Below are 26,026 nucleotides of genomic sequence, written 5' to 3'. Positions count from 1 at the left end.
AGGGTAGGCATGGGCTGCTAGAGAAACAGACAATAAACAAGTAAACACATACAAATGAAATACTTAGTGCACTGGCTGGCAGGAAGGAAACAAAGGGGCCAAGATAGAGAACCAGGGAGGAAAGAAGTAAATAAAAAAGTGGTCTCCTGGAATGTAAGACTCCACTTGTCCCCAAGATCGGGAGTCATCATTTAGACACTGGCCACAGTAGGTCAGCCTGAGGCTGGGGTGCTGAGGGATCTTACTGCTTCCAATTGCACTGGTGATGTCATAATGGACTCTGTGGGGTGACTGAGGGCCCTGCAAGTTGGGGCAGAGGGGCCTGAGGCAGGGGAAGGAGCCAGCAAAAAAAGGCACTTGATCCAGGCCGTGTCCTCTCTGCCTCTGACAGACCCAGCCCCCGGCCTCAGGAGGAGGCGGGCAGGTCACCATGGCACTCAGCCTCTCCACCACATCCATCCCCAACAGCTGGCTCGCTGGCTACCACGAGGTAACCTGGCCTCTTTCTAGTTCTGTGTTCAGCGGGAGTGTCCTAGCTAGGGGAGACAAAGCCACCTGTCCCTGAGTGCCAACTTTCTGTGAGCCACCCACTGTCTTAGGCATTATGGGGATAAAGAGATGAATGAAATATGGTCCCTGCCCTCAATCTGCTGACAAATTAAACCTTGAGCAAGTGGCTCAACAGAATAATACTCATCATCATCTTGGCTAACTTTGGAGGTACAGTGTGCTAAATGATGATTTAATCATTCCAAACAACGCTGTCTGGTGCCCGAGCTTCTCTGCATGTGGCCCAACAACATGGCAGCAAGTTCAAGGGCAGCCCATCCACGGCACAAGTGTTTTTGAGAATGTAATTAGTGTTTCTCAGGGTGGTCTAAAGATAGCAGAATTACTTGCAGCACCTGTTAAAGATGGAGATCGCTGGGCCTCAGCCCAAATCTTCCAAATCAGGATTTTCAGGTTGGGGCTCATGAATCCACCTTTCCACTCCAGGTAATTTATACCCTAAGCATTGCCCTAGAGTTTAAACACCTACCCCGGTTTCCAAGCCCCATGTCCGGCTGACCAGGGTGGCTTGGTTTCTCTGTTTGAAATGGGTTTTGGCTTTTGATATTTTTATTACTGATGAAAAGCCATGATTCATAGGCTGCTGGTGGCCAGCTGTCAGCTTGGAAAGGAGTCAGAGGCCACTGAAAACAGAATTCCCTATCTTTTCCACCGATCTATAAAATGCTTACCTGAGCAGACAGTGTTTAAAGGCCATTAAAATAGCAGACACAGAATCACCCAGTCCCTGGAACTTTATAGACATATTTACTCAAACCCAAGTGCTTGCAAAGAGTAAATAAAACGGAAGCAAAATGAGTAAGCATCCCTAGAAATACGAACTGAAAGTAAACAGCCCTGTTCACTAAAATAAACAGGACAAATCCAGAGAGGATTAAATGACCTCTAGTCAGACAGGCTGAGAGCCAGAAAATGCCCCATGTTGGCTCCTGGAGGAAGGAGAGGTGAGGGCCCATCCCCAGCAGCTGGAGGAAGCTGGAGGGAGTGCACCAGGAGCCGCCTTCCCGGAGGTCAGCGCTGGGCCTGTAAGGGCAGATATTACCATGGGGTGGTGGGAGTGCGCCCCAGACCCCCTTGGCAGCCTGCCACAGGGCCTGAAGACCCCTGTGATTCAAGTGTGTCCTAAAAGTCCCCTGAGACCGTGCAGATTTTCTTTTCTTTCTTTCTTTTTTTTTAAGACAGAGTCTCACTATGTCGCCCAGGCTAGAGTGCCATGGCATCAGTCCAGCACACAGCAAACTCAAACTCCTGGGCTCAAGCAATCCTCAAACTCCTGGGCTCAAGCAATCCTCAAACTCCTGGGCTTAAGCAATCCCCCTGTCTCAGCCACTTGAGTAGCTGGGACTACAGGCATGCACCACCATGCCCAGCTAATTTTTTCTATTTTTAGTACCCCGGCTAATTTTTTTTTTCTTTTTTTTACTAAAGACAGGGTCTCGCTCTTGCTCGGGCTGGTCTTCAAACTTCTGAGCTCAAGCTATCCTCCCGCCTTAGCCTCCCAGCATGCAGATTTTCCAGAGGCATATTACCCTAAGTTATTATTATTTTCCACTTATTCACTAAGTTAGCAAACATTTATTTAGCACTTGCTCTATGTCAGACCAGTCACTAAAGATTTCAAGATGAGGCCGAGCGCTGTGGCTCACGCCTGTAATCCTAGCTCTTGGGAGGCCGAGGCGGGCGGATTGCTCAAGGTCAGGAGTTCAAAACCAGCCTGAGCGAGACCCCGTCTCTACTATAAATAGAAAGAAATTAATTGGCCAACTGATATATATATAAAAAATTAGCCGGGCATGGTGGCGCATGCCTGTAGTCCCAGCTACTTGGGAGGCTGAGGCAGAAGGATCACTCGAGCCCAGGAGTTTGAGGTTGCTGTGAGCTAGGCTGATGCCACGGCACTCACTCTAGCCTGGGCAACAAAGCGAGACTCTGTCTCAAAAAAAAAAAAAAAAAAAAAAGATTTCAAGATGAGTAAGGCATAGACTTGGCCTCAAGTTGCTCACAGTTTAATATGAGAGCTAACACTAGCTAACATTTATTTCTCACTATTTGGCAAACTTAGTGATAAGCACACTACGTGCATTATCCTGTTTAATCCTTATAACTTTATGGGGTTATTACTATCTGCCTCCGAGGAAACTGAGGCTCCAAGTCTGTGGTGTGATGGTAGATGTTTAACAAGTAGCTCTCTGGAAGAAAAAAGAAAAGGCCCTGATTTGTACTATTTGTCAATCTTGGTAGTGTAAATACTCCCAGGCCCATTTCAAACTTCTGGCCTGATGACACTGAATGTGCAGCGGGAAAGAGACAGGTGTGGGCTGGCTCCAGCACACCATGGCAACCACGGCCCACGGCTAATAAATGGAGAGGCCAGGATTTGAACCAGATGTATCTGATCCTCGGCCCATGCTCCTAACTACTTTGTTATACCATCAATAACTACACAAGATCAATGACATTTGAGAGGTATACATCGTAAGACCGTTGTGAAGTGCCAGTTTTATAATGCTCCATAAAACTTCCAACCTTAGGCTGGGCGCTGTGGCTCACGCCTGTAATCCTAGCACTCTAGGAGGCTGAGGCAGGTGGATCGCTCAAGGTCAGGAGTTTGAAACCAGCCTGAGCAAGAGCGAGACCCCATCTCCTCTAAAAATAGAAAGAAATTAATTGGCCAACTAAAAATATATAGAAAAAATTAGCCAGGCATGGTGGCACATGCCTGTAGTCCCAGCTACTTGGGAGGCTGAGGCAGAAGGATCGCTTAAGCCCAGGAGTTTGAGGTTGCTGTGAGCTAGGCTGATGCCACGGCACACTAGCCCAGGCAACAGAGTGAGACTCTGTCTCAAAAAAAAAAAAAAACAACTTCCAAGCTTAGTAACCAGCATTTTCCTATACCACTTTGTTTTCATCACCAACAGGAGCAGTTGGTTTTCTTTTAAGGGCCATTCATAAAACCTTTTCTTTTTTTTTTTTTGAGACAGAGTCTCACTCTGTTGCCTGGGCTAGAGTGCTGTGGTGTCTGCCTAGCTCACAGCAACCTCAAACTCCTGGGCTCAAAGGATCCTTCTGCCTCAGCCTCCTGAGTAGCTGGGACTATAGGCATGCACCACCATGCCTGGCTAATTTTTTATATATATATATTTTTAGTTGGCCAATTAATTTCTTTCTATTTATAGTAAAGACGGGGTCTCCCTCTTGCTCAGGCTGGTTTCGAACTCCTGACCTCAAGCAATCCACCTGCCCGGGCCTCCCAGAGTGCCAGGATTACAGGTGTGAGCCACCGCGCCGGCCTATATTGTTGCCTTCATCAGTACTATGTTCCTTGTTATTGCTAGATAGTATCCATGGGGCCCTTTGTCACAAAGAACAATTATTTTTTAAAAATTTTCATTCAGTAAATATTTACTGTATATCCACTGAGTGCCAGGCACTGAGGATCACAGCAGCAAGGTACAAATGATTACATGTCATTGGCCTGCATTTTACTCCAAGTTGACAAAGAATGAGACTTCTTTCTGTAGAACTTAACACAGGAGTGACACTGGTACTCGGAGGGAGGACAGAGGACCGTAGCACCTCCCTCTGGCATGCGAGGGAGGGCTTTCTTTCTTTCTTTCTTTCTTTCTTTCTTTCTTTCTTTCTTTCTTTCTTTCTTTCTTTCTTTCTTTCTTTCTTTCTTTCTTTCTTTCTTTCTTTCTCTTTCTCTCTCTTTCTCTCTTTCTCTCTTTCTCTCTTTCTCTCTCTCTCTCTCTCTCTCTCTCTCTCTCTCCTCTCCTTCTCTCTCTCTCTCTCTCTCTCTCTCTTTCCTTTCTTGACAGAGTCTCACTCTGTTGCCTGGGCTGGAGTGTTGTGGCGTCAGCCTAGCTCACCGCAACCTCAAACTCCTAGGCTCAAGCAATCCTCCTGCCTCAGCCTCCCAAGTAGCTGGGACTACAGGCATGCGCCACCACGCCCGGCTAATTTTTTCTATATATTTTTAGTTGGCCAATTAATTTCTTTCTATTTTTAGTAGAGACGGGGTCTTGCTCTTGCTCAGGCTGGTCTCGCACTCCTGAGCTCAAATGATCTGCCCACCTCAGCCTCGCAGTGAGCTAGGATTACAGGTGTGAGCCACCGCGACCCTTCTAGCCTAGGGAGGGCTTTCTGAAGGAGCTAGGGATGGCGGGATGTGCTGATAGATGGGACATGGGGTGTGAGATAAAGTGGTGCCAAGGATGATACCGAGGGTTTTGATCTGAAACTGGAAGGACAGAGTTACCATTTACTTATATGGGAAGAATGTGGTTAGAATAGGTTCAGGGAACAAGGAGTTCAAATTTAGACACATTACATTTGAGATTCCTATTAGGCACACACGTGGAGATTATGTACAAACAATTGGATATATGAGACTATGTGTAGTTCAGAAGAGATGCCTAGGCTAGAGGTCTGTAAATTTGGGGATTGTCAGGATATAGGTGCTATTTAAAGCCATGAAATTGGAGAAGGTCAGCAAGGGAGTGAGTGTGGATAGATTTCTAAGAAAGAGCCCCAAGGCTCTCCATTCAAAGATGGGGGAATCTCCAACAAGCCATAATAAAAAAAAGAGAGAGAGAGAGAGAGAGAATATAAAGAAAATATTTTTAATATAATTAAAAATATATAGAGAATATAAAGAAAAAATTTTTTAAAGATTTAAATTTAAAAAAATAAAAAATTTAATTCATTTTAATTAATAAAAAATAAATTAATTAAAAAAATAAAAACAAAGATGAGGAAATGGGGAGGAGCCAGAAGAGGAAATGCAAAGGAGTGGTCAGTGGGGGTCATGTCTTGAAAGCCAAGTGAAGAGAGTGTTTCCGGGAGAGGGAGCAGTTGTCAAATATGACCCATGGGTCAAGGATCATGAGGACTGAAAATGACCTTTGGGTTCCATGTTGTAGAGGTTGCTTTTGACCTTGATAAGAGAAGTTTTGGTGGAATGATTGAGATGAAAACCTCATTCAAGAGGGTTTACAAAAGAATGGGAGAAGAGAAACTGGAAGTGGCAAGTCTAGGTACCTCTTTTCTCAAAAGGAGATTTGCTTAAAGGGAAGCAGGAAAAATGAGGCCATTGCTGCAGGAAACTTGGGGGTTAAGAGAGGATTATTATTTCATGGGAGAAGTTCAGCACGTGTATATGGTAATCAGCATGGCCCACTAGAACTGTGGAGACTGGTGGTGCAGGAGAAAGGGAAGAACTGTTGACATGGGCTCCTTAAGGAAGCAAGAGGGGTGGAATCTTGTGCACACCAGAAAAGGGTGGCCTTGGATAGGCGTATAGATGGTTCATCCACAGAAATGAGGACAGCAGAACATGGAGCTCAGATGTGGGTAGGAACCTAGATGTGGTAGCTTAGAACTTGCAGAAATTCTCTTTTGAAGGCTTTATTAGTATTGTCACAGTAAAATGGGAACCATGGTTATCAGCTGGGAAGATGGTGGGGAGACACTGGGTGAAACTGTCCTCCAGGAGAGCAGACGAGTGATGGTCTGGGAGATGCAATAGGACCTCTGGGCAGGACAAAGACCCCACTTTAGGTTAGTGGCTGTGAACTTAGAGTGAGACCAGACGGCATGTCTGTGTGCTTCTCTAGCCATGTAGGTGCAGACGCGGAGCAGGGGAGGGGCCGGTCCCGGTGGGGTCAGGGTTGTGCCAGGCAAGTAAGCAATCCAGGGTGGGCAAGGGGCTTGACGGTGTGTGCAAGAGAGCTATCATAATGATGAAGCTTATGATTTATACTGGGTAGAAGGGACATGAAGACAGGAGTGAAGAAGAGGGAAAAGTAGGATCAATAATCTGTAGTTCTAGTATAGGTGAAGAATGAATGGAGCTGGGTACCTTGTTTCTGAAGGTTTTCCTGCCGCATTCCCAGTTTTTATTTCAAATACCAACATCAAAATCAACATTCCGTCTACTTTCTCTTCCACCTGTAGACACAATTCCATACCTCGAGGTAATACAACTTTACCCAGTGCATTTTTTAACTTGGTATCATTTTATGGAAGGCTTTTAGGTTAAATGCTAACCAACAAATGCTTCCTAACTCAAGGTACAGAAGAAGACAAAAGTCATGGTCACAGAAAGTACTTAAAGATCATCCTTCTGCCTATTACTTTTTAAATTTACTTATTTGGTTTTTAAAAGTATTTAGTACCTGTACAAAGAAAAACTTTCAGAAAGTACAAAAGGATATATAGGGAAAAGAAAATGTCCCTTCCACCCCCAGCCCTCAGCCACCTTCTTTCTCCTTCCCAGAGTCAGTTATTATTTTCTTGTCACTCCTGGCATATTTTAAACATATAAGATTATATATATGCATGTGTGCATGTGTGTGCATGTGTCTACATAGGCAAATGGCAACACACCATAACTGCTGGGCTGCACTTTTTTCACTTAGTATTTTTTTTTTTTTGAGACAGAGTCTCGCTTTGTTGCCCAGGCTAGAGTGAGTTCCATGGCGTCAGCCTAGCTCACAGCAACCTCAAATTCCTGGGCTCAAGCAATCCTCTTGCCTCAGCCTCCAAGTAGCTGGGACTACAGGCATACGCCACCATGCCCGGCTAATTTTATATATATATATTAGTTGGCCAATTAATTTCTTTCTATTTATAATAGAGACGGGGTCTCGCTCTTGCTCAGGCTGGTTTCGAACTCCCGACTTCAAGCAATCTGCCCGCCTCGGCCTCCCAAAGTGCTAGGATTACAGGCGTGAGCCACCACGCCTGGCCTCACTTAGTATTTTATCTTGTAAATTTTTCCTATTGGTACCTATAGAGGTGCTTAAAAAGTACTTTTAACATAAATGTTGGCCAGGCGAGGTGGCTCACACCTGTAATCCTAGCACTTTGGGATGCCCTAGGTGGGAGGATTGCTTGAGCTCAGGAGTTTAAAACCAGCCTGAGCAAGAGTGGACCCCGTCTTTACTATAAATAGAAAGAAATTGGCCAAACAACTAAAAATAGAAAAAATTAGCTGGGCACGGTGGCACGTGCCTGTAGTCCCAGCTACTCAGGAGGCTGAGTCAGGAGGATTGCTTGAGCCCAGGAGTTTGAGGTTGCTGTGAGCTAGGCTGACGCCATGGCACTCTAGCCTGGGCAACAGAATGAGACTCTGTCTCAAAACAAAACAAAACAAAACAAAACCCACATAAGTGCTTTTAAAGCTCCTTCCTAGAATTTAACTGGTTAGAAATTATAATATCTGCCCAAAAGCTACTTACTGCAAGGCATCCTGGGATTTGTAGTATGACAGGCTTGAGCAGAAGACACATGTTTGAAACTAAAATGCCCCTCTAGTAACACTGTAAAAGGGCAAATTGTACTGTGTTATGCAAGTTCCTATCATTATATCCAGAATCAAATTATTTATTTAGTTAAAACAACAAGATACATACCAGCAGTGACATGTCCAGAGCTGTCTTGGCGTCAGGAAATCAAGACCATGATTCAGACCCTCATTGCACCCATTTTAGCAGATGGGCAGGATGGGCGTGGGCGTGTGCATGCACAAGCACACACACACTCACACACACAGAGATCCCCTTATCTTCCTTGCACCATTGCTTTGTTTTTCTGTATCCCAAATCACTCTTAAAAATTATGTGACAAATTCCTACTAAGGAAGCCTCTCTTATAAACAGATAGATCAGAAAGGACATACATACTATATTAACTCACACTTAAGTGTGCTTAACCTATCGCTATGTTAACCCAAAGGCATTTGCACTTTAATATTGTTAAACCAAAAACATGAATGAATAATTGTAGCATTGTAAACACCAGCTAAGGGCTGGTGGGGAAGATTTTCTCAGAAGGCTGAGAGCAAGAATGATTCTTAGAAACTTTTTTGATTCCTTAGAGTCATTCCCTACTTCCTCATCCCACTCCATGCCCAACACCATTCCCTTATCCAGAGATGACCAATCATTCTCCTTCCAAACCTGTTTCTCTGCTTTTACATATATAATTGTATAGCATTAGAAATTTAGCTCATTGTGTAAGTTTTGCCTAAATGCCTTTGTCCTGTAAACATTCTGGAAATTGGTTTTTTTTTTTAATTCAACAATATATTTAGAACTTTTTTCTGCAAAAACTCATAAAAATTGACCTCACAGTATTTTTTTACTGCTATATGGTACTCTAAAACACTGTCTCAAACTTTAACATGCATTCAAATCACCCAGGGATCTTGCTAACATGCAGATTCTGGTTTGGTAGGTCTGGAGTAAACCCTAAGGTTGTGCATTTCTAAAAAAGCTCCCAGGCCGGGCGCGGTGGCTCACGCTTGTAATCCTAGCACTCTGGGAGGCCGAGGCGGGCGGATTGCTCAAGGTCAGGAGTTCAAAACCAGCCTGAGCGAGACCCCGTCTCTACTATAAAAATAGAAAGAAATCAATTGGCCAACTAATATATATATATAAAAAATTAGCCGGGCATGGTGGCTCGTGCCTGTAGTCCCAGCAACTTGGGAGGCTGAGGCAGTAGGATTGCTTGAGCCCAGGAGTTTGAGGTTGCTGTGAGCTAGGCTGACGCCACGGCACTCACTCTAGCCTAGGCAAGAAAGCGAGACTCTGTCTCAAAAAAAAAAAAAAAAAAAAAAAAAAGCTCCCAGATGTTGTTGTCATTGTTCAATAGCAGCAAAGATGTAGAGTATACATCTTTGTATGTATAGTGTAGTAGTGTCCTGGAGCCAACTCGGACCAGCTCATTAGAACTGATTTTTAAATTTCCAGGAATTTGGTGAGCCTGTTATTAAACACATCAATCATTAAACTATTAAATTATATAAACTTACAATTAAATAAATTATATTAGACAGATAATAAAAACTCCAAACCCATCTCTTTCCTAATTATTTTACTGCATTCTAGTCCATATTCTATGTCCACCTGTGTGGTGAAAATCTATATAATGGCATGCTTCCACACATCTCTTCCCAACTCTGTGTTCAGTGACATCATGTTGGCAGATTGTAATCTGCCATGGGGAATAGTCACACCGCAGAAATATGGGTATAAAGGCATGCATTACCCCAAACCTTCTCTAATACTCAATATTACCAATCTTTTTCATTTTTGTAATTCTGATAAATCAAAAATGGTATCTAATTTTTAACAGGAAAGCCAATGGTTTTTAAAGCTGGCCACCTTTTCTTCCAATTCTAATAGCTTTGATAGTTTATTTTCTTGGGAATTCTAGGTAATCATATAATATGCAAATGATGACCAGTTTTACTTTTCCATATGTAATGGTTTATTTTGTTTTGTGACACTGGCTCTGACTGTAGGTGCACAATTGATTACCGGCAGTTATAGCTCATCAGTGTCTGTCTTTGATTTGAATAGGAGCTGTCTGTATTTCCCCACTAATGTTTGCTGTAGATTTCTGGTACATGTCCTTTATCTCCTGTCTACCTGGTTTCCTAGAGGATTTTTTTAAATCAAGAATGGAGGTTCAGGCCAGGCACGTGGCTCACACCTGTAATCCTAGCACTTTAGGAGGCTGAGGCAGGACAATTGTGTTAGGCCAGGAGTTCAAGACCAGCCTAGGTAACATATTGAGACCCTGTCTCTATAAAAAAGAAAAAAAATTTTTTTAAAGAATGGAGGTTCAATTTATCAAACACATACTTCCACTTTCTACGTTATGCATTTTGGTGACGTTGGAATTTCTGACACAAGCATTTACTGTTTTTTGTGATCAGAAAGAACATTAAAGTCTTTATGTTGTCTCCTTCCCATATACATTGTAGTCCTGTTTCAACTCTAAAGTCACTGTCCTTAGAGGACTAGCATTTTCTATATCTTGCTCAGCCCTGAACTTTATACCTAACGATATTTAAACAAATGGTTAAGGAATGCCATGAATTGAACCCATCAGCTAGTGAGTGTATTCTCAAAAACTCCGCTGCCATATCTCAGTTGAGTGAGGGCTGCAGGATCTTTCCAACCTCTCCCCACCCTTCCATCACTCCCACCCCGAGGATATTCATGGCAGAGTGCTCCATGGACCCCTGGAATATTGATCACACCTCTAGTAGCTGGGTCCTATTTTGGAACTGGAGGCCACCGAGAATCTTGATCAGTACCTACAATGAGGCAGGTGCATGGGGTTTAACCATGCACCTGCCATTCTTGACATGAGAGTACTGGAATTGCCGCCAAGAACATATGGAATTTGTTTTTCTCTGTCTTTTTAAGAAGTGGAAAAAGCACAGATACCAGAGTCAAATCCCTGATCCACTCAAACAGCTCTGTGATCCTGGGCAAGTCATTAACTTCTGTGTCCCTCAGGGACCTCCCTCTGTTGTAACATAACCCTTACCAAAGTGTATAGAACAAGGCCCAGGAAAAGATCTGACAGAAGCCTCTGCAATCAAGTTGATGGAGTTCAATCAAACCCCACCTCTGCCATTTACTATCTCGGAGAAGTTACTCGTCTCTGTAGTTCAGCTTGTTTGCGTACAAAACGAGGACAGTGAAAGTACAAAGTTGATGGGGCAGTTGTGCAGATTAAACAACAGCACGTTAAGCTTTGTCATTAAGCTACAGCAGACCGTCAGTGAACATTAGCCATGTTGCTTTTATTATCACAAGGGTTGCCGTGGCGAGAGAGAGCACTTTGTACCGAACCCGGCGGACTCGGTGAGCTGGCGGGGGCGGGTTTTTCCTTCCTGGAGGCAGGGGTGGCGGGCGGCTCGCCCCTGTCCTAACACCTCCGGGGCGGCAGGGGGCCCTGGCGGCGGCCTTGCGCTGCGTGGCGGGGGCGGGGCGGGGCGGGGCGGGGGCCGAGCAGGGCGCCGGCGGGGCCACGCGCCCGGCGAGGGGCGGGGCGGAGAGGGCGGGGCAGCCTGGAGAAGGGCGGGGCGGGGCACCCGGAGGCCCCACGACCTGCGGGGCAGGGTCAGAGCCCCGCGAGATGAGCGGACGCAGCCCCACGCGCGGGGCCATGCAGGTAGGTGGCCGCTTGATTTTCGATCCCAGACCCGGCCCGGCGTCTTCCTGGGCCCAAGCTTAGCGCCACGATGGCGGGGCATCGCCCGACCCAAAACGAAACGGAAAGCCTGGCTGCGGGCGACCTCACCTTCCAGGGGCCAGACGGGGGTGTCCTGCGAGAGCCGGGTCGGTGGAGGAGAGGTGGGGTATTCCTTGGGAAACGGGGCTTTGGCTCCGGGATGTGGTTGCGCACGTGATGCAGGCCCGCTCGGAGTTAGGGGCCCGCTGGGGATCTCGGAGTTTGGGAGCAGATCAGCATTTCCTAGCTGGGCAGGGACACGGGGTGGGACTTAGGGAGCCAGCCTAAGCTCGGATTAGGGGGCGGGCCAGGGTCGCGATGCTTTGGCGGAAGGGCTGACGTTTTCAGCGGAGAGAGGTTTGAGTCAGGATTTGGGTCTGTCGGCGGGGAAAGGGGCGGAAGCCGAGGTCTGTGCCCTGGAGCCGTCATTTCTGGGGGAGGGGACGGGGGAGTCCTCAGAGCCCAGATGAGAGCCGGGGATCCCAGACCTCGTAGGAGTCTGAGCGCCCCCCTTCCCTAGGTGGCCGTGACCGGTAGGGCCCGCAAAGAGGCGGTGCAGGCCGCGGCCCGGGAACTCCTCAAGTTCGTGAACCGGAGTCCCTCTCCTTTCCACGGTAACTGACCAGGGCAAGGGAGGAGGGCGAGGGCTTGGTGTGTCCCCCACCAGCATCCACCGCTGTGAGAGGATGCTTCTCCTACAGCCGTGGCCGAGTGCCGCAACCGCCTCCTCCAGGCTGGCTTCCATGAACTCAAGGAGACGGAGAGCTGGGATATCAAGCCCCAGAGCAAGGTACTAGGGGTGGCGTGGGGGCGGAGAGGCAGGTCCCTAGGCTGGATCTCAAAGTCACGTGCCCTGGCTGGCTAATGCGACGCACACCTCTGTCTTTCCTCCCCCTCCCCCACAGTACTTCATGACCAGGAACTCCTCCACCCTCATTGCTTTTGCTGTGGGGGGCCAGTATGTTCCTGGCAATGGCTTCAGCCTCATTGGGGCCCACACGGACAGCCCCTGCCTCCGGGTAAGAAACTGGGGCTGTGCTGGCATGGGGGGAGGTGTCGGGGGAGTATGGGGCAAAAGAGAGGCAGGAAGTACATACTGGGGGGCTTTATCCCCAGAAGCAGAGAAGGTAAACTTGTTGCCCTTTCCTCCACACTTGGGGCCTTTCCTCTGGCACTAATATTTGCTCTGTGTTACTTGTGTATGATTTAAGCCTCATCTCCAAATCTTGTCATTGAGCCTTTTCTGCCTTCTCCCCCATCTCTATGCTCAGGTGAAACGTCGGTCTCGCCGCAGCCAGGTGGGCTTCCAGCAGGTTGGTGTGGAGACCTATGGTGGTGGGATCTGGAGCACCTGGTTTGACAGAGACCTGACCTTGGCTGGACGGGTCATTGTCAAGGTGAGAACCCAGGCCTTGGTAGGCTCTTGGCCTCCCTGGAAGATTGACTGCCACATTCCTTCAGGAGCCCCCTGGGGCAGAGGGGAAGGGGTCATCCCGGGCAGGGACCACCCTGGTTAGTCTGAGTGAAGTGAGGTTGGGAGGGCTGACCTGGCCGGGCTGGCCACAGTGCCCTACCTCAGGTCGGCTGGAGCAGCGGTTGGTGAACGTGGAGAGGCCCATTCTGCGCATCCCGCACCTGGCCATCCATCTGCAGCGAAATATCAACGAGAACTTTGGGCCCAACACAGAGATGCACCTGTGAGACTGGGGCAGGGGCTGTGGTGGCTGGGGTTGGGGTGGGGGTGGGGAATGGCACCAGGTGACGGAAGGGGCCCCAGTGGGACCTGGAGACCACTACCTAATGGTAATGGCCAAGTTCCTCCCTTGGGACGCATTGATGTCCAAGGGTCCTCACAGCTCTGCCATTTGGGGAGTGGGCTGGGAATTGAAGGGCAAAGGCAATTGCTCACCAGAAGTTGCCTCAACTCACGGGGGCTCTGCCCTTCTGTGCCCTCCCTACACCCGCTTCTCACGAATCTCCCCACAGAGTCCCCATTCTTGCCACAGCAGCCCAAGAGGAGCTGGAGAAGGGGACTCCTGAGCCAGGGCCTCTCAATTCTACAGTAAGAGGGTCCCCTGCTCACGGGAGGGTGGTGGATGGGAGACGGACCAGTCCCCTGAGACCGGGAGACAAGAGGAGGCATGGACCCTCCTCTCAGCATCCTTCTCCCTTGCAGGAGGAGCGGCACCACTCAGTCCTCATGTCCCTGCTCTGTGCTCATCTGGGGCTGAGCCCTGAGGACATAGTGGAGATGGAGCTCTGCCTTGCAGACACCCAGCCTGCGGTGAGGAGCGGCTGCAGGGACTTGTGGGTGGGGGGTCTCCAGGAGCCCAGCCAGCCCTAGCACGTCGCCTGCAGCACTCATCACCTCCACCAACCCCTTGGTTACCCTCATCCCCGTTCTTCCCAGTAGACACATCCTCCTCTGCTACTAGGGCAGTGGGTCTCAAAAAGGCAAGGTCCCCACCCAGACCTGCCACTAGGACTATCTGGGGGTGTGGCCTGGGAATCAGCCCTTGTCAAAGATTCCCCAGGAGTTTCTCCCACAGGTGGCCCTGTCTGCTCTGACCCACACCACACTCTGAACCACCGAGGGCAAGAGTCCTGGATGTGGCAGGTGTTCTCTGTCTGCCAGTTGCTGACAGTAGGAGATTGCTAAGTCTTTGGATACTCTGTCCTGCTCGAACACATACTAGATTTTTGTTTCTCGACTGGTCACCTCTGTTTACTTCCTTGGCCTTTTCAGTGACTGTTCAGCCCTTCCTTTTCCTGACCCACAGAAATAGGCATCTACTCCACCTTCCTGTCCCTCAGTGCCAGCCCAGCCCCATTCTCAGCCCTGCCCTGCACAGCAGAGATAATAATAGTGCCCCAAGGCAGGAGTCAGGGAGAGGTTGCTCGAGAAACCAAGGAGGCTTACTTGAGCTCAGGCCCTTGGGAGTGGGAGGGGCAGGGGAGTGGGGGTAGGGGGTTGAAGGTCAGGCTGACTGCCCTGCCTTTCTAGGTCCTGGGTGGTGCCTACGATGAGTTCATCTTTGCTCCTCGGCTGGACAATCTGCACAGCTGCTTCTGTGCCCTGCAGGTGAGGATCTGGCGCACGCCGCCCCGGGCAGCAGCACCACCAGGAGAGGTTGGCTGTTGGGGGTGGGGGGACTGCCTCGAGCCCCAGCAGGTGTGACAGGGCCACTGGCCACCCCATCCGTCTGCTGGTGCTGGCTGGACCATGGGGAGGGGCCCGAGTCCTCGCACTGGCCAGAGGCTGAGGTAAGAGGAAGGCTGAGAAGTTGTTTAGGACGCCACGGTGTCTTGTCCTAACCCTGCTCCTGCCACTTTTCCTTAAGTTGACAAACTCTGCCTCAAAGGAAAAGCCTTGTCATCCCACATGGCAGTCCCATCCACCTCCCTCTGCTCCCTCCACCCCACCCCAGTCTTAAGCCCACCCAGCCTTCCTCCCGTTCCTGGGGACCTCAGTGGGGCCACCTGTCCCCTAGTCAATTGATATTCCCCACCTTTCCACCCTAGTCAGTTCCTGTTCTTTCTCTCCCCTTGCCCTTGACCCTCCTGCTTTCTTCTCCCTTTCATTCCCTGCTGTCCTGTGGCTGGAGACAGGCGTTGGGCTGCATTTGAGACCAGAGCCATACCTGGGACCTGCATCTGCTTCTGCAGGCAGCCAGCTAGTCGTGTCACCTTGGTGGGGTCATGGTCACTTCTTTGGACTTTAGTTTTTTTACTGAGGCCAATCAATTTACATGATCACTGTGATCTTTTGTCCTTCCAAGATTCTAAGCTCTTTTTTCTGTCTTCTGCCACCTCTTTCTGCCTTTTGATGGGAAGGTGTAGGAAAAGAACACCTCAAGAATGGTTTCTACCATTCCAGTTGTAAAGGTCCCCACCGGCCCTCTGCCAGGCAGTGCCCTAAGGGATGAAGGCCAGTGAAAGCCCAGCCCACTTCACTCTGGCTGTGCTAATGGAAGGCGGATGGGGGAGTGTGCACCTCGAGGTGCTGGTGGCTAAGTCAGAGAAGAAGGAGGGCGGGGTTGATGCTCCTGTCTCCCTCCTCGCTCCAGGCCTTGATTGATTCCTGCTCAGCCCCCTCCTCCCTGGCCACAGAGCCTCACGTGCGCATGATCACACTCTATGACAATGAAGAGGTACGGAGAGGGCTCTGGGGAGGGTCCCCTCTGTTCAGTCTTCTGCATCTAACTTTTGCCAGACAGCCACCACGAGCCAGGGCTCTTCTGGAAGCCCCAAAGATAGGGGAGATGCCACCTGTGTTTCCTTAGCACTGGGTATCCCCTCTGGCTCAGCATATACCTGCTTCTTCTAGGGTGACATCCCCCATGTCTCTTAGTATGCCACATGGTGAGCTCCTTTCTAAAAGTCACCCTGCCCAGTTCATCCTTGTGGCCCCAGGGCTCAGCACGTGTTGCACACGTATGTTAGGCTGCAGTCTTAGATGCTGTAGTGGAGCTTGAACAGAGAGATAGATCTCGCTCTCGTAACTAGCGGGTCAGAGTTAGCAGTTCGGCATGGGTCTCTGCCATCCGGAACACATGACTTCCATTTCAGGATCCAGGGCAGCTGTTCCAGCTCTGGCCGTCATGTCTACACCAAGTTAGTGGGAAGGGAGCAGAGGCCAGAGGGGGAGTGGATGCTCATGCTTTTAAGGGTGGGATCCATAAGTTCCATAGAACTTAGCATGGCCATGTTTAGCTGCAAGGGAGGCCAGGAATGTCACCTCTAGCTGGGTAGTAACATGCTTAGCTGCAACTTGGGTGTTCTGTTATAAAAGATACCATGGATAGTTAGCAGTCTGTGTCACACACATAAAAAGAAAATTGACCAGTGTGTTGGGGCACCTCTCCTGAACCCCAAATGTGAGGGTCAGGGAGAAGGAAGGAGAGCAGTGCAAGAAACCCACCAATAAGTGCTATTTCTGCCCCAAAAAGGACTGGGAATTAGTTTGGCCCCTGTCCACCAGCAGGTGTTTAGCAATGACCCTGGGTTGGGGGTGTTTGCCAAGAACACTCCTCATTCCCCTCCCAGTGACTCACTGGGGTTCTAGACCGATTAGGGCACCGGGGCCCTCTCGCTGGCCTCCAGAGTCAGGTCTCTGCTGTTGCCAGGTGGGCTCTGAGAGCGCCCAGGGCGCACAGTCATTGCTGACGGAGCTGGTGCTGCGGCGGATCTCAGCGTCCTCCCAACACCTGACAGCCTTCGAGGAGGCCATCCCCAAGTCATTCATGATCAGCGCAGACATGGCCCATGCCGTGCACCCCAACTACCTGTGAGTGTCCCATGCCAGACCACAAAGTCCCCATATCGCTGGGGACCCAAGCAGAACCCACCTTGAGCCTCGGCCCTGGCCTGGCTTCCCTTCCCCTTCCCTTGTTTTGTCCGGAGGTTTGTGAACACTTCCTTGTGACTGCTCCAGGCCCGGTGTGGCCACGGAGTCAGGTGGTGCCTAGGCCAGGTGTGTTGAGTAGGCTGTATGTACAAACTTGTTTCCACTATTGCTGGAGGCTGCCTGGAACCCTGTGTTCAGAATGACTCTGAAGTCCTGCCGGGCTGGGCGGGAAAGAATGCCGTGACCATTAGTGATGTCTGTCGAGGAGGGCTGGTGGGTGCCGACAGGCCTGCTGCTCCCGTTTGCCATCCCTGCCCCTTGTCTGCCTCACAGGGACAAGCACGAGGAGAACCACCGGCCCTTATTCCACAAGGTGAGATTCGCCGTTTCTCCCTGGAGACTTGGAGGCCCAGCTGGTACCGGGCACTGTCCCCTTCCCTCTGGGCCTGTCACTACCCCGTCTGCCTCACCCTCGCCTCTCCCCAGGGCCCCGTGATCAAGGTGAACAGCAAGCAACGCTATGCTTCAAATGCGGTTTCAGAAGCCCTGATCCGAGAGGTGGCCAGCAATGTTGGGGTGCCCCTGCAGGTGAGGGCGGGCCCTGCCCAGGACGGTGGGTGGAGCAAGCACGGTGGAGGCACAGACAGATGGGTGGGGAGCCTGGTAGATGGCCCTTAGTGAAGAGGGTCCCCGGAGAGTGAGGAGATCAGGGGTTGGGATACAGACAGCTAGATTCAATGCTGCTGCCGTGGTGCTAGCTGTGTGACCTTGGACTAGTTTCTTAACCTTTCTGAATCTCAGTTTCCACATCTGTGGGATGGGGGTGATCATGATGCCCACTTTGCTAGATTTCTGTGAAGATAAAAGGTACAGTGTGCTCCTGGCATGCGGTGGGTCAGTACTGCCACCAGCACCCCCCTTCCCCTGTGTCTCTTACACACCCTCAGGCTTCCACAAGGGAAGTTCAGATTTGGGGAGCGTGGAACCCCAACTACTCATTTTCCCTCTTGGTGAGAAATCACCCATCTTATCCTTTACCCTCAGCATGTGTTTGTGTTGTGTGTGTGTGTGTGTGTGTGTGTATACACTCATATACACACACTTACAGTTATGTGTCATTTAACGTTGGAGATATATTCTAAGAAATGCATCATTAGGTGATTTTGTTGTGTGAACATCATGGCATGTACTTACACACACCTAGGTAGTATAGCCGACTACACACCTATGCTATGTGGTGTAGCCTGTTTGCTCCTAGGCTACAAACCTGTACAGCATGTTACTGTGCTGAATACCATAGGCAGTTGTAACACAATGGTGTTTGTGTATCTAAACATGTCTAAACAGAAAAGGTACAGTCGGCCAGGTGCGGCGGCTCACACCTATAATCCTAGCACTCTGGGAGGCCGAGGCAGGTGGATCGCTCAAGGTCAGGAGTTCGAAACCAGCCTGAGCAAGAGTGAGACCCCGTCTCTCTTGAAAATAGAAAGAAATTAATTGGCCAACTAAAAATATACAGAAAAAATTAGCTGGGCATGGTGGTGCATGCCTGTAGTCCCAGCTACTTGGGAGGCTGAGGCAGGAGGATCACTTGAGCCCAGTAGTTTGAGGTTGCTGTGAGCTAGGCTGATGCCATGGCACTCTAGCCCGGGCAGCAGAGTGAGACTCTGTCTCACAAAGAAAAAAAAAGAAAGAAAGGAAGAAAAGGTACAGTAAGCATACAGTATAGAAGATAAAAATGGGTACACCTGTATAGGGCACTTCTGAATGGAGCTTATGGGACTGAAAGCTGCTCTGGGTGAGTCAGCGAGTGAGTGGTGAGTGAATATGAAGGCCTAGGACATTACCATGCACAACTGTAGACGGTATAAACACTGTGCACTTAGGCTACACTAAACATAGAAAATTTCTTTCTTCAGTATTAAATTAACCTTAATGTACTGTAACTTTTTTACTTTATAAACTTTTCATTAAAAAAAACAAAACTTTTTTTTTCTTTTTGAGACAAGGCTAGAGTGCAGTGGTATCATCATAGCTCACTACAACCTCAAATTCCTGGGCTTAACCCATTCTCCTAGCTCAGCCTCCTGAGTGGCTGGTACTACAGGCGTGCACCACCATGCCTGGCTAATTTTTCTATTTTTTGTAGAGATAGGATCTCATTCTTGCTCAGGCTGGTCTCGAACTTGTGTGATCCTCCTGCCTCAGCCTTCCAAAGTGCTACGGTTACAGGTGTGAGCCACTGCACCTGGCGTTTTAAAACTTTTTGACTCTCTTATAATATAATAACACCTAGTTTGAAATATAAACACATTGTGTGGTTGTGTGGCTATACTAAAATATTTTCTTTTTTTTTTTTTTTTTTTTTTTTGAGACAGAGTCTCGCTTGTTGACCAGGCTAGAGTGAGTGCCGTGGCATCAGCCTAGCTCACAGCAACCTCAAACTCCTGGGCTCAAGCAATCCTTCTGCCTCAGCCTCCCGAGTAGCTGGGACTACAGGCATGTGCCACCATGCCCGGCTAATTTTCTATATATATTAGTTGGCCAATTAATTTCTTTCTATTTATAGTAGAGACAGGGTCTTGCTCTTGCTCAGGCTGGTTTCGAACTCCTGACCTCGAGCAATCCGCCCACCTCAGCCTCCCAGAGTGCTAGGATTACAGGCATGAGCCACCACGCCCGGCCTATTTTCTTTTTTTATATCCTTAGTCTATAAGCCTCTATTTTTAAAATTTTTAAATCTTTTTTTTTTTTTTTTTTTTTTTTTTTTTTTTTACTTTTTAAGCTTATTTATGAAAAACTAAGCCACAAACACACACAGTAGCCTAGGCCTACACAGGGTCAGGATTATCAACATCACTGTCTTGCATCTCCACATCTTGTCCCACTGGAAGGTCGTCAGGGGCAGTATCAGGCACAGAGCTGTCATCCCCTATGATAACAATGCCTTCTTCTGGAACACCTCCTAAGAGACCTGCCCGAGACTGTTTTATAGTGAACTCTTTTTTTAATAAGTAGAAGGAATATACTCTGAAATAACAGTAAGAACTACAGTATAGTAAGTATATAAACTAGTAGCAGTCATTTATTATCATCAAGTTTGATGTGCCATACATAATTATAGATACTATACATTTTGACAGTGCAGTAGGTTTGTCCACACCAGCCTCAGCACAAGCACTTGAGTAATGTGTCATGCTACAACATTACAATGGCTGTGATGTCACTGGACAGTAGGAATTTTTCAGCTCTGTTATAATCTTATGGGACCACTGTCATATATGTGGCCTGTTGTTGACCAGCACATCATTATGCGGTGCATGACGGTGTTTCTGTATTTATCTATCTACCTACCTATCTATGTAAGGGACTGGGGCCCAGGGTGTTACAGTGACAAACATAGAGGCAAGTTCTGGTGGAGGCAGGACTAGGACCCTGGCACCCGGGCTTCCTTTTCAGGGCTCTTTCTGATACACATTCCTGCTCTGCCCTACACAGAGCTGAGTTGTTCCGCTACAAGGGCCATTCAGGAGGGCTGCTCCGAGGAGGTGATATTCGAGCCGAGGCCTACCCACTGAGAAGGAGGCAGCTATGGGAGTGTCTGGGGGAAGAGCACCTCAGCCAGAGGGAACAAATAGAAAGGCCCCATGGAAGCAGGAGTGAGTTTGTCTAGTAGGAGCAGAGAAAGGAGAAGGAGAGCCAGAGGGGTGGGGAGAAGGCCACCTGAGTGAATCATGAGGACTTCCTAGGCCATGGAAGGGCATTTGGATTTTATTCTAAGGCAGTGAGAAGACATTGCGGGATTTTTCTTTAATAACGTGGGCAGAAGCAGGACGTGTATACTTCAGAAAATTAGAAAATACAAAGGTTGGGTGTGCTGGGTCATGCCTATAATCATAGCACTCTGGGAGGCCGAGGCAGGCGGATCGTTTGAACTCAGGAGTTCGAAACCAGCCTGAGCAAGAGTGAGACCCCGTCTCTACTAAAAAATAGAAAGAAATTAGCTGGACAACTAAAAATATAGAAAAAATTAGCCGAGCATGGTGGCACATGCCTGTAGTCCCAGTTACTTGGGAGGCCGAGACAGGAGGATGGCTTGAGTCCAGGAGTTTGAGGTTGCCATGTGCTAGGCTGATGCCACGGCACTCTATCCCGGGCAACAGAGTGAGACCCTGTTTCAAAAAAAGAAAAAGAAAATACAGACAAAATGGGAAAATAAAACATTAATCCCCAGAGATTTATGTATATTGTTACAAATTCCTTTCTATGCATATATTTAACATAATACTTTTTAAAAAATGAAATCATATTGAATATATTTTTTGTTACTTCTTTTCATCCAGTCATCTCCACCTTTTTATTTCAGTACATTTGTATCTCATCTAATGAACAGATCACTTTCAACTTTCCCTAGTTATCCCCAAAATATTCTTTATAGTTTTTTGTCCCAGCCTCGTATCCAGTTCAGGACCAGGTGTTATATCGGGCTGGTATGTTGCTTAAATGTCTTCTAATCTAGCACAGCCCACCCCCTTTTTAATAACAGTGGCTTGTTCAAGAAACCAGGCTGATCATGTCATATAATGTCTCACTCTCCGGATTTGTTTGGTTGCTTCCTTGTGGTGTCATTTAGCTGTGTCTCTAGCCCCTATATGTCCTAGAAACGAATTTATATCTAAAGAATTGAAGGATTCAAGTTCAACATTTTTGGCTAGGAGACATCACGGTGGTGTGTCCTTTGTGTTGCGTCACACACATAACCAGTTGATCTACTCTAGGTGATGCCAAGATTGGCCTCTGGAACAGGAATGCCTCCACTCCCTCCCACAGTTGGTGTCCCCCCCACCACCCCGTGGCCTGACAGTAACCCACATAAGTGATGAGTTCCCCGTCAACCAGACACCTGATAGTCTTAACAATAATAGATAATCCTTGCCTAGATCAATTTCATTAGAATTTACTGAAAAAACGCTCCACCCCACCTTGCATTGTTTCATCCTTTCCTTTCTTCTATGAAGGGGAACTTTCTCCCAGTCAAGTTGGGTTTGGTTATCATGAAATATAATTCCTACTGAAAAGCAGGATAAATGCTAATTCTTTATTTAACCACTTTTCAAGATAAGGTGTCATCTCAATTGTCACCATCTCAAATGTTGACAGTGGCTTTTCCCTATCTTTGACTATCATACAGTCATGGATTTTCATTGACTCACAGTGATCTACTTCTCGACAATTATTTTATTTGATGCTCAAATTATCTAACTCTCACCAGTGGGAACCCTTTCAGCACAACTCCTGTGCCCCTGACATAACTCTTGAATGTTTCCTTGCCTTTTGGCACAAGAAATGGCAGGCTCATCCTGCTCATTTCCCTCCCCAGACTTGCTCACCTTTGGTGAACAGTGGAGTTAGAAACCGTGGTCCAGCACTGCAAGTGTTCACTGTTACTAGTGGGGACAGTGCTTTGGGGCCATTTCCACGAACATAGGTAGAAAAAACATTTTTTTTTTTTTTTTTTTGAGACAGAGTTTCGCTTTGTTGTCCAGGCTAGAGTGAGTGCCGTGGCATCAGCCTAGCTCACAGCAACCTCAAACTCCTGGGCTCAAGCGATCCTCCTGCCTCAGCCTCCCGAGTAGCTGGGACTACAGGCATGTGCCACCATGCCCGGCTAATTTTTTATATATATATCAGTTGGCCAATTAATTTCTTTCTATTTATAGTAGAGACGGGGTCTCACTCTTGCTCAGGCTGGTTTTGAACTCCTGACCTTGAGCAATCCGCCCGCCTCGGCCTCCCAAGAGCTAGGATTACAGGCGTGAGCCACAGCGCCCGGCCGAAAAAACATTTTTTTAAGTCATGAATTAATACTATAATCCTTATTCAAAAAATAAGAATAGTTATCACTTAGTTTATTTGATTTTGTAATTCTCTTTTATACTGAAAATCTTAATATTTACCATCATATTATGATTTTCTTATTTTTTTTACCATAATATAAAGAAAATAGTTTCAAAATGCCAATAGCAATATTTTTTAAAACACTAAAACCACTGAATGATCTTTCTGTGGGTGTGAGTGTTAAGCAAGAGAGTGACAAAAAAGGATAGATGTTTTAAAATTCCCCCTGCCTGCTATGTGGAGAATGGATTATAGAGATAAAATGATAATGGTAGCTGGAACTAGGGTGGTGGCAGTGCACATAGAGAGAATGGGACCAATTCAGAATATATTGTCCTTTGGGGCCTGCTGTTCAGGGTTGGCTTTGTGATTTTATGTTGCTCATTTCTGTGCTCTGAGGGGGCGGAAATGGACCATCTCCCAGGCCGTCCTGGCCTGCAGTTCTGAGGGGGCTTCCTGCTGGGCTGTCACTGCACACACTGCATGCTGCTCACAGCTCTCCCTCCCCAGGATCTCATGGTCCGGAATGACTCCCCCTGTGGTACCACCATTGGACCTATCTTGGCTTCTCGGCTGGGGCTGCGGGTTCTGGACTTAGGCAGCCCCCAGCTGGCCATGCACTCTATCCGGGAGACAGCCTGCACCACGGGAGTCCTGCAGACCCTCACCCTCTTCAAGGTAAGTCCCGCTGCAGCCCTCTCCATGAGGGTTGGGCTCCTTCCCCATCACTAAGTGGCTGGCCTGGATGATGGGGGCTGGTTGTCATGGTGCGACCATGTAGGAAAACAAGGGTCCCCATTCTTCTCAAGGCTCAGGGGCCCTGACCAGCTGCCAAAGGAAAATGAGGAGGTTGCAGGGGGCTCAGGGCTAAGACTGGGGCAGTTGTCAAGCACAGGTGAAACCTCCGTGCTTCTCTTGCTGGGGCCTGTGTTGGCGGGAGGTAAATAGCGGAGTCCTGCATCTGGTCACTAATTCCAAGTCCCATGTTGCCTCCCATTTTAGGGCTTCTTTGAGCTGTTCCCTTCTCTGAGTCGTAATCTCTTAGTGGATTGAGGCCTCTTGGAAAGACTTCTCTTCCACCCTATGCACGTGAGAGGGGAAGTTCTCAGCTGAGCTGAAGCTGGCTTATTAAAGTGGATTTTTCATTCAAACTCTCCTTGCTGTGCTTATTTGGAGACTGGAGGGGTGGGAGTTGAGCCTGGTTTGAATTTTGGAACCAGAATGGGACAGGGGTGGGGCGGAGGTTGGGGTGCAGTAGAGAAGGCCCCACAGCTTCTTCTAGCTGGTGGAGGCCCGATTTTTAATTTCTTTTCTTGTTCTCCAGTCTGTGCCTGAAGTGGGTGAAGGGTGGGGTGGCTCCACCGTTGTAAGGTCACTTTTTCTCCCACTCCTAGTCCTCCCTTCCCCTGGGAAGGGGCCTCCATGCTCTTCCCTCCTTCCATTCCCAGAACAGTCCAGGAGCCCAGTTCGGCCCTCCTGCTCAGCATCAGGCCCCCTCCAGAGCAGCCAGGGCTGTCCCCACCCTCCCCTAAGCCCTCCCCAGCCCCTCTCTGGAGCTGCAAAGAGAACAGCACAGTCTGTGCTTTCACTCTTCATCACCCGCTTCTCAGAAGTCCCTGCCATTACTTGACTGTTAATCATTGTGAATTAAAATAAAATTTTAAGGCTCACCCCCTCCACACTGGCTGGCTGAATGGACCCCCTCCAGGCCAAAGGAATATCCTAAAACTAAATTGCCTGCTAGGAGGAGGGGGGTCAGATGTGCCTTATGATGCCTCCCTCCCTTCTTGGGGACATCCTTTGTAACCCATTACAGGCCTAAGGGTATGCAAGACAAACCTACAGGTCCTCAATTTACACAACAGATCTATGCCAGGTGGCTTTAGAGAAGGCCTCACATCTTTAACCAATTACGAGTCAAAGAATCCTTAAACCAACCTATAACCTGTAAGCCCCCACCACCACCATTTCGAAATGGCCCACCTTTTCTGGCCAAACCAATATATGTCTCCCACATATTGATTTATGACTTTACCTGTAACCTGTCTCCCTGAAATGTGTAAAACCAAACTGTAACCCAACCACAGCTAGTCCACTTGTTCAAGGCTTCTTGGGCATGACTCCTGGTCATGGTCCTCAAATTTGGCTCAGAGAAAACTCTTTAAAATTACTTTAGAGGCTGGGCACAGTGGCTCATGCCTATAATCCTAGCAATTTGGGAGGCCGAGGCACGGCACGAGGATCGCTCAAGGTCAAGAGTTCGAAACCAGCCTGAGCGAGACCCCATCTCTACTAAAAATAGAAAGAAATTAATTGACCAACTAAAAATATATATACAAAAAATTAGCCGGGCATGGTGGTACATGCCTGCAGTCCCAGCTACTCGGGAGGCTGAGGCAGTAGGATCGCTTCAGTCCAGGAGATTGAGGTTGCTGTGAGCTCGGCTGACACCACGGCACTCACTCTAGCCTGAGCAACAAAGTGAGACTCTGTCTCAAAAATAAATAAATAAATAAATAAATATAAAATTACAGAGTTTGGCTTTTTTTTTTCTATTAACATCAGGAAAAAAGATTATCAGGAAAAATTAAAATAAGAAAAGTTCAAGTCTGCTTATAAACCAACCTCCCTCCTTCCACCAAAATAATTGTGCTAACTGGTGTTCTTTCAATTTTTTTGATACTTATATAAAAATTAATCTCTGACCGGACATGATGGCTCATGCTTATAATCCTAACACTCTGAGAGGCCAAGGCAGGAGGATCTTTTGAATCCAGGAGAGGGAGGTTGCAGTGAGTTACGATGATGCTACTGCACACTAGCCCAGGCAACAGAGTAAGACTCTGTCTCCAAAAAAAAAGATATATAATAATTTCTATATAAATATAGCCACTTAAGCATTCTAAAAAATTTAGTATAGGCCGGGCGCGGTGGCTCACGCCTGTAATCCTAGCTCTCTGGGAGGCCGAGGCGGGCAGATTGCTCAAGGTCAGGAGTTCGAAAACAGCCTGAGCAAGAGAGAGACCCCGTCTCTACTATAAATAGAAAGAAATTAATTGGCCAACTAATATATACAAAAAATTAGCCGGGCATGGTGGCGAATGCCTGTAGTCCCAGCTACTTGGGAGGCTGAGGCAGGAGGATTGCTTGAGCCAGGAGTTTGAGGTTGCTGTGAGC

General features: G+C 48.1%; 1 protein-coding gene across 2 annotated transcripts; it reads left to right on the top strand.

The window, feature by feature from the left end:
- The first annotated feature begins 407 nt into the window (after window positions 1-407).
- Window positions 408-24,000, top strand: DNPEP (aspartyl aminopeptidase). 2 transcript variants are annotated; one of them, XM_012740169.2, is made up of 16 exons: window positions 408-490; window positions 11,187-11,234; window positions 12,125-12,218; window positions 12,306-12,394; window positions 12,510-12,623; window positions 12,876-13,001; window positions 13,171-13,301; window positions 13,591-13,666; window positions 13,781-13,888; window positions 14,609-14,686; window positions 15,672-15,755; window positions 16,731-16,891; window positions 17,285-17,324; window positions 17,438-17,539; window positions 23,360-23,527; window positions 23,852-24,000. In XM_012740169.2, exons 1-16 carry the CDS (start codon window positions 431-433, stop codon window positions 23,900-23,902), a joined length of 1,530 nt encoding a protein of 509 aa, XP_012595623.1. In that variant the 5' UTR covers window positions 408-430; the 3' UTR covers window positions 23,903-24,000. The 2 variants fall into 2 exon arrangements, with proteins under 2 accessions (XP_012595623.1, XP_012595625.1); XM_012740171.3 differs by lacking the exons at window positions 408-490; window positions 11,187-11,234 and adding an exon at window positions 11,425-11,544.
- The last annotated feature ends 2,026 nt before the right edge of the window (window positions 24,001-26,026 follow it).

The sequence above is a fragment of the Microcebus murinus genome, chromosome 8, assembly GCF_040939455.1.
Source record: "Microcebus murinus isolate Inina chromosome 8, M.murinus_Inina_mat1.0, whole genome shotgun sequence".
NCBI lineage: Eukaryota > Metazoa > Chordata > Mammalia > Primates > Cheirogaleidae > Microcebus > Microcebus murinus.
The sequence above is the reverse complement of the archived record's forward strand: the minus strand, read 5'-3'. Positions and strand labels throughout refer to the sequence as shown.

Excerpts from the sequence above, each read along its gene's own strand:
- DNPEP (XM_012740169.2), top strand. The coding sequence starts at position 431 with ATGGCACTCAGCCTCTCCACCACATCCATCCCCAACAGCTGGCTCGCT. Across the intron at positions 13,002-13,170 it reads CTGGACGGGTCATTGTCAAG|TGCCCTACCTCAGGTCGGCT; the intron begins GTGAGAACCCAG and ends GGCTGGCCACAG. Across the intron at positions 16,892-17,284 it reads GCCGTGCACCCCAACTACCT|GGACAAGCACGAGGAGAACC; the intron begins GTGAGTGTCCCA and ends TCTGCCTCACAG.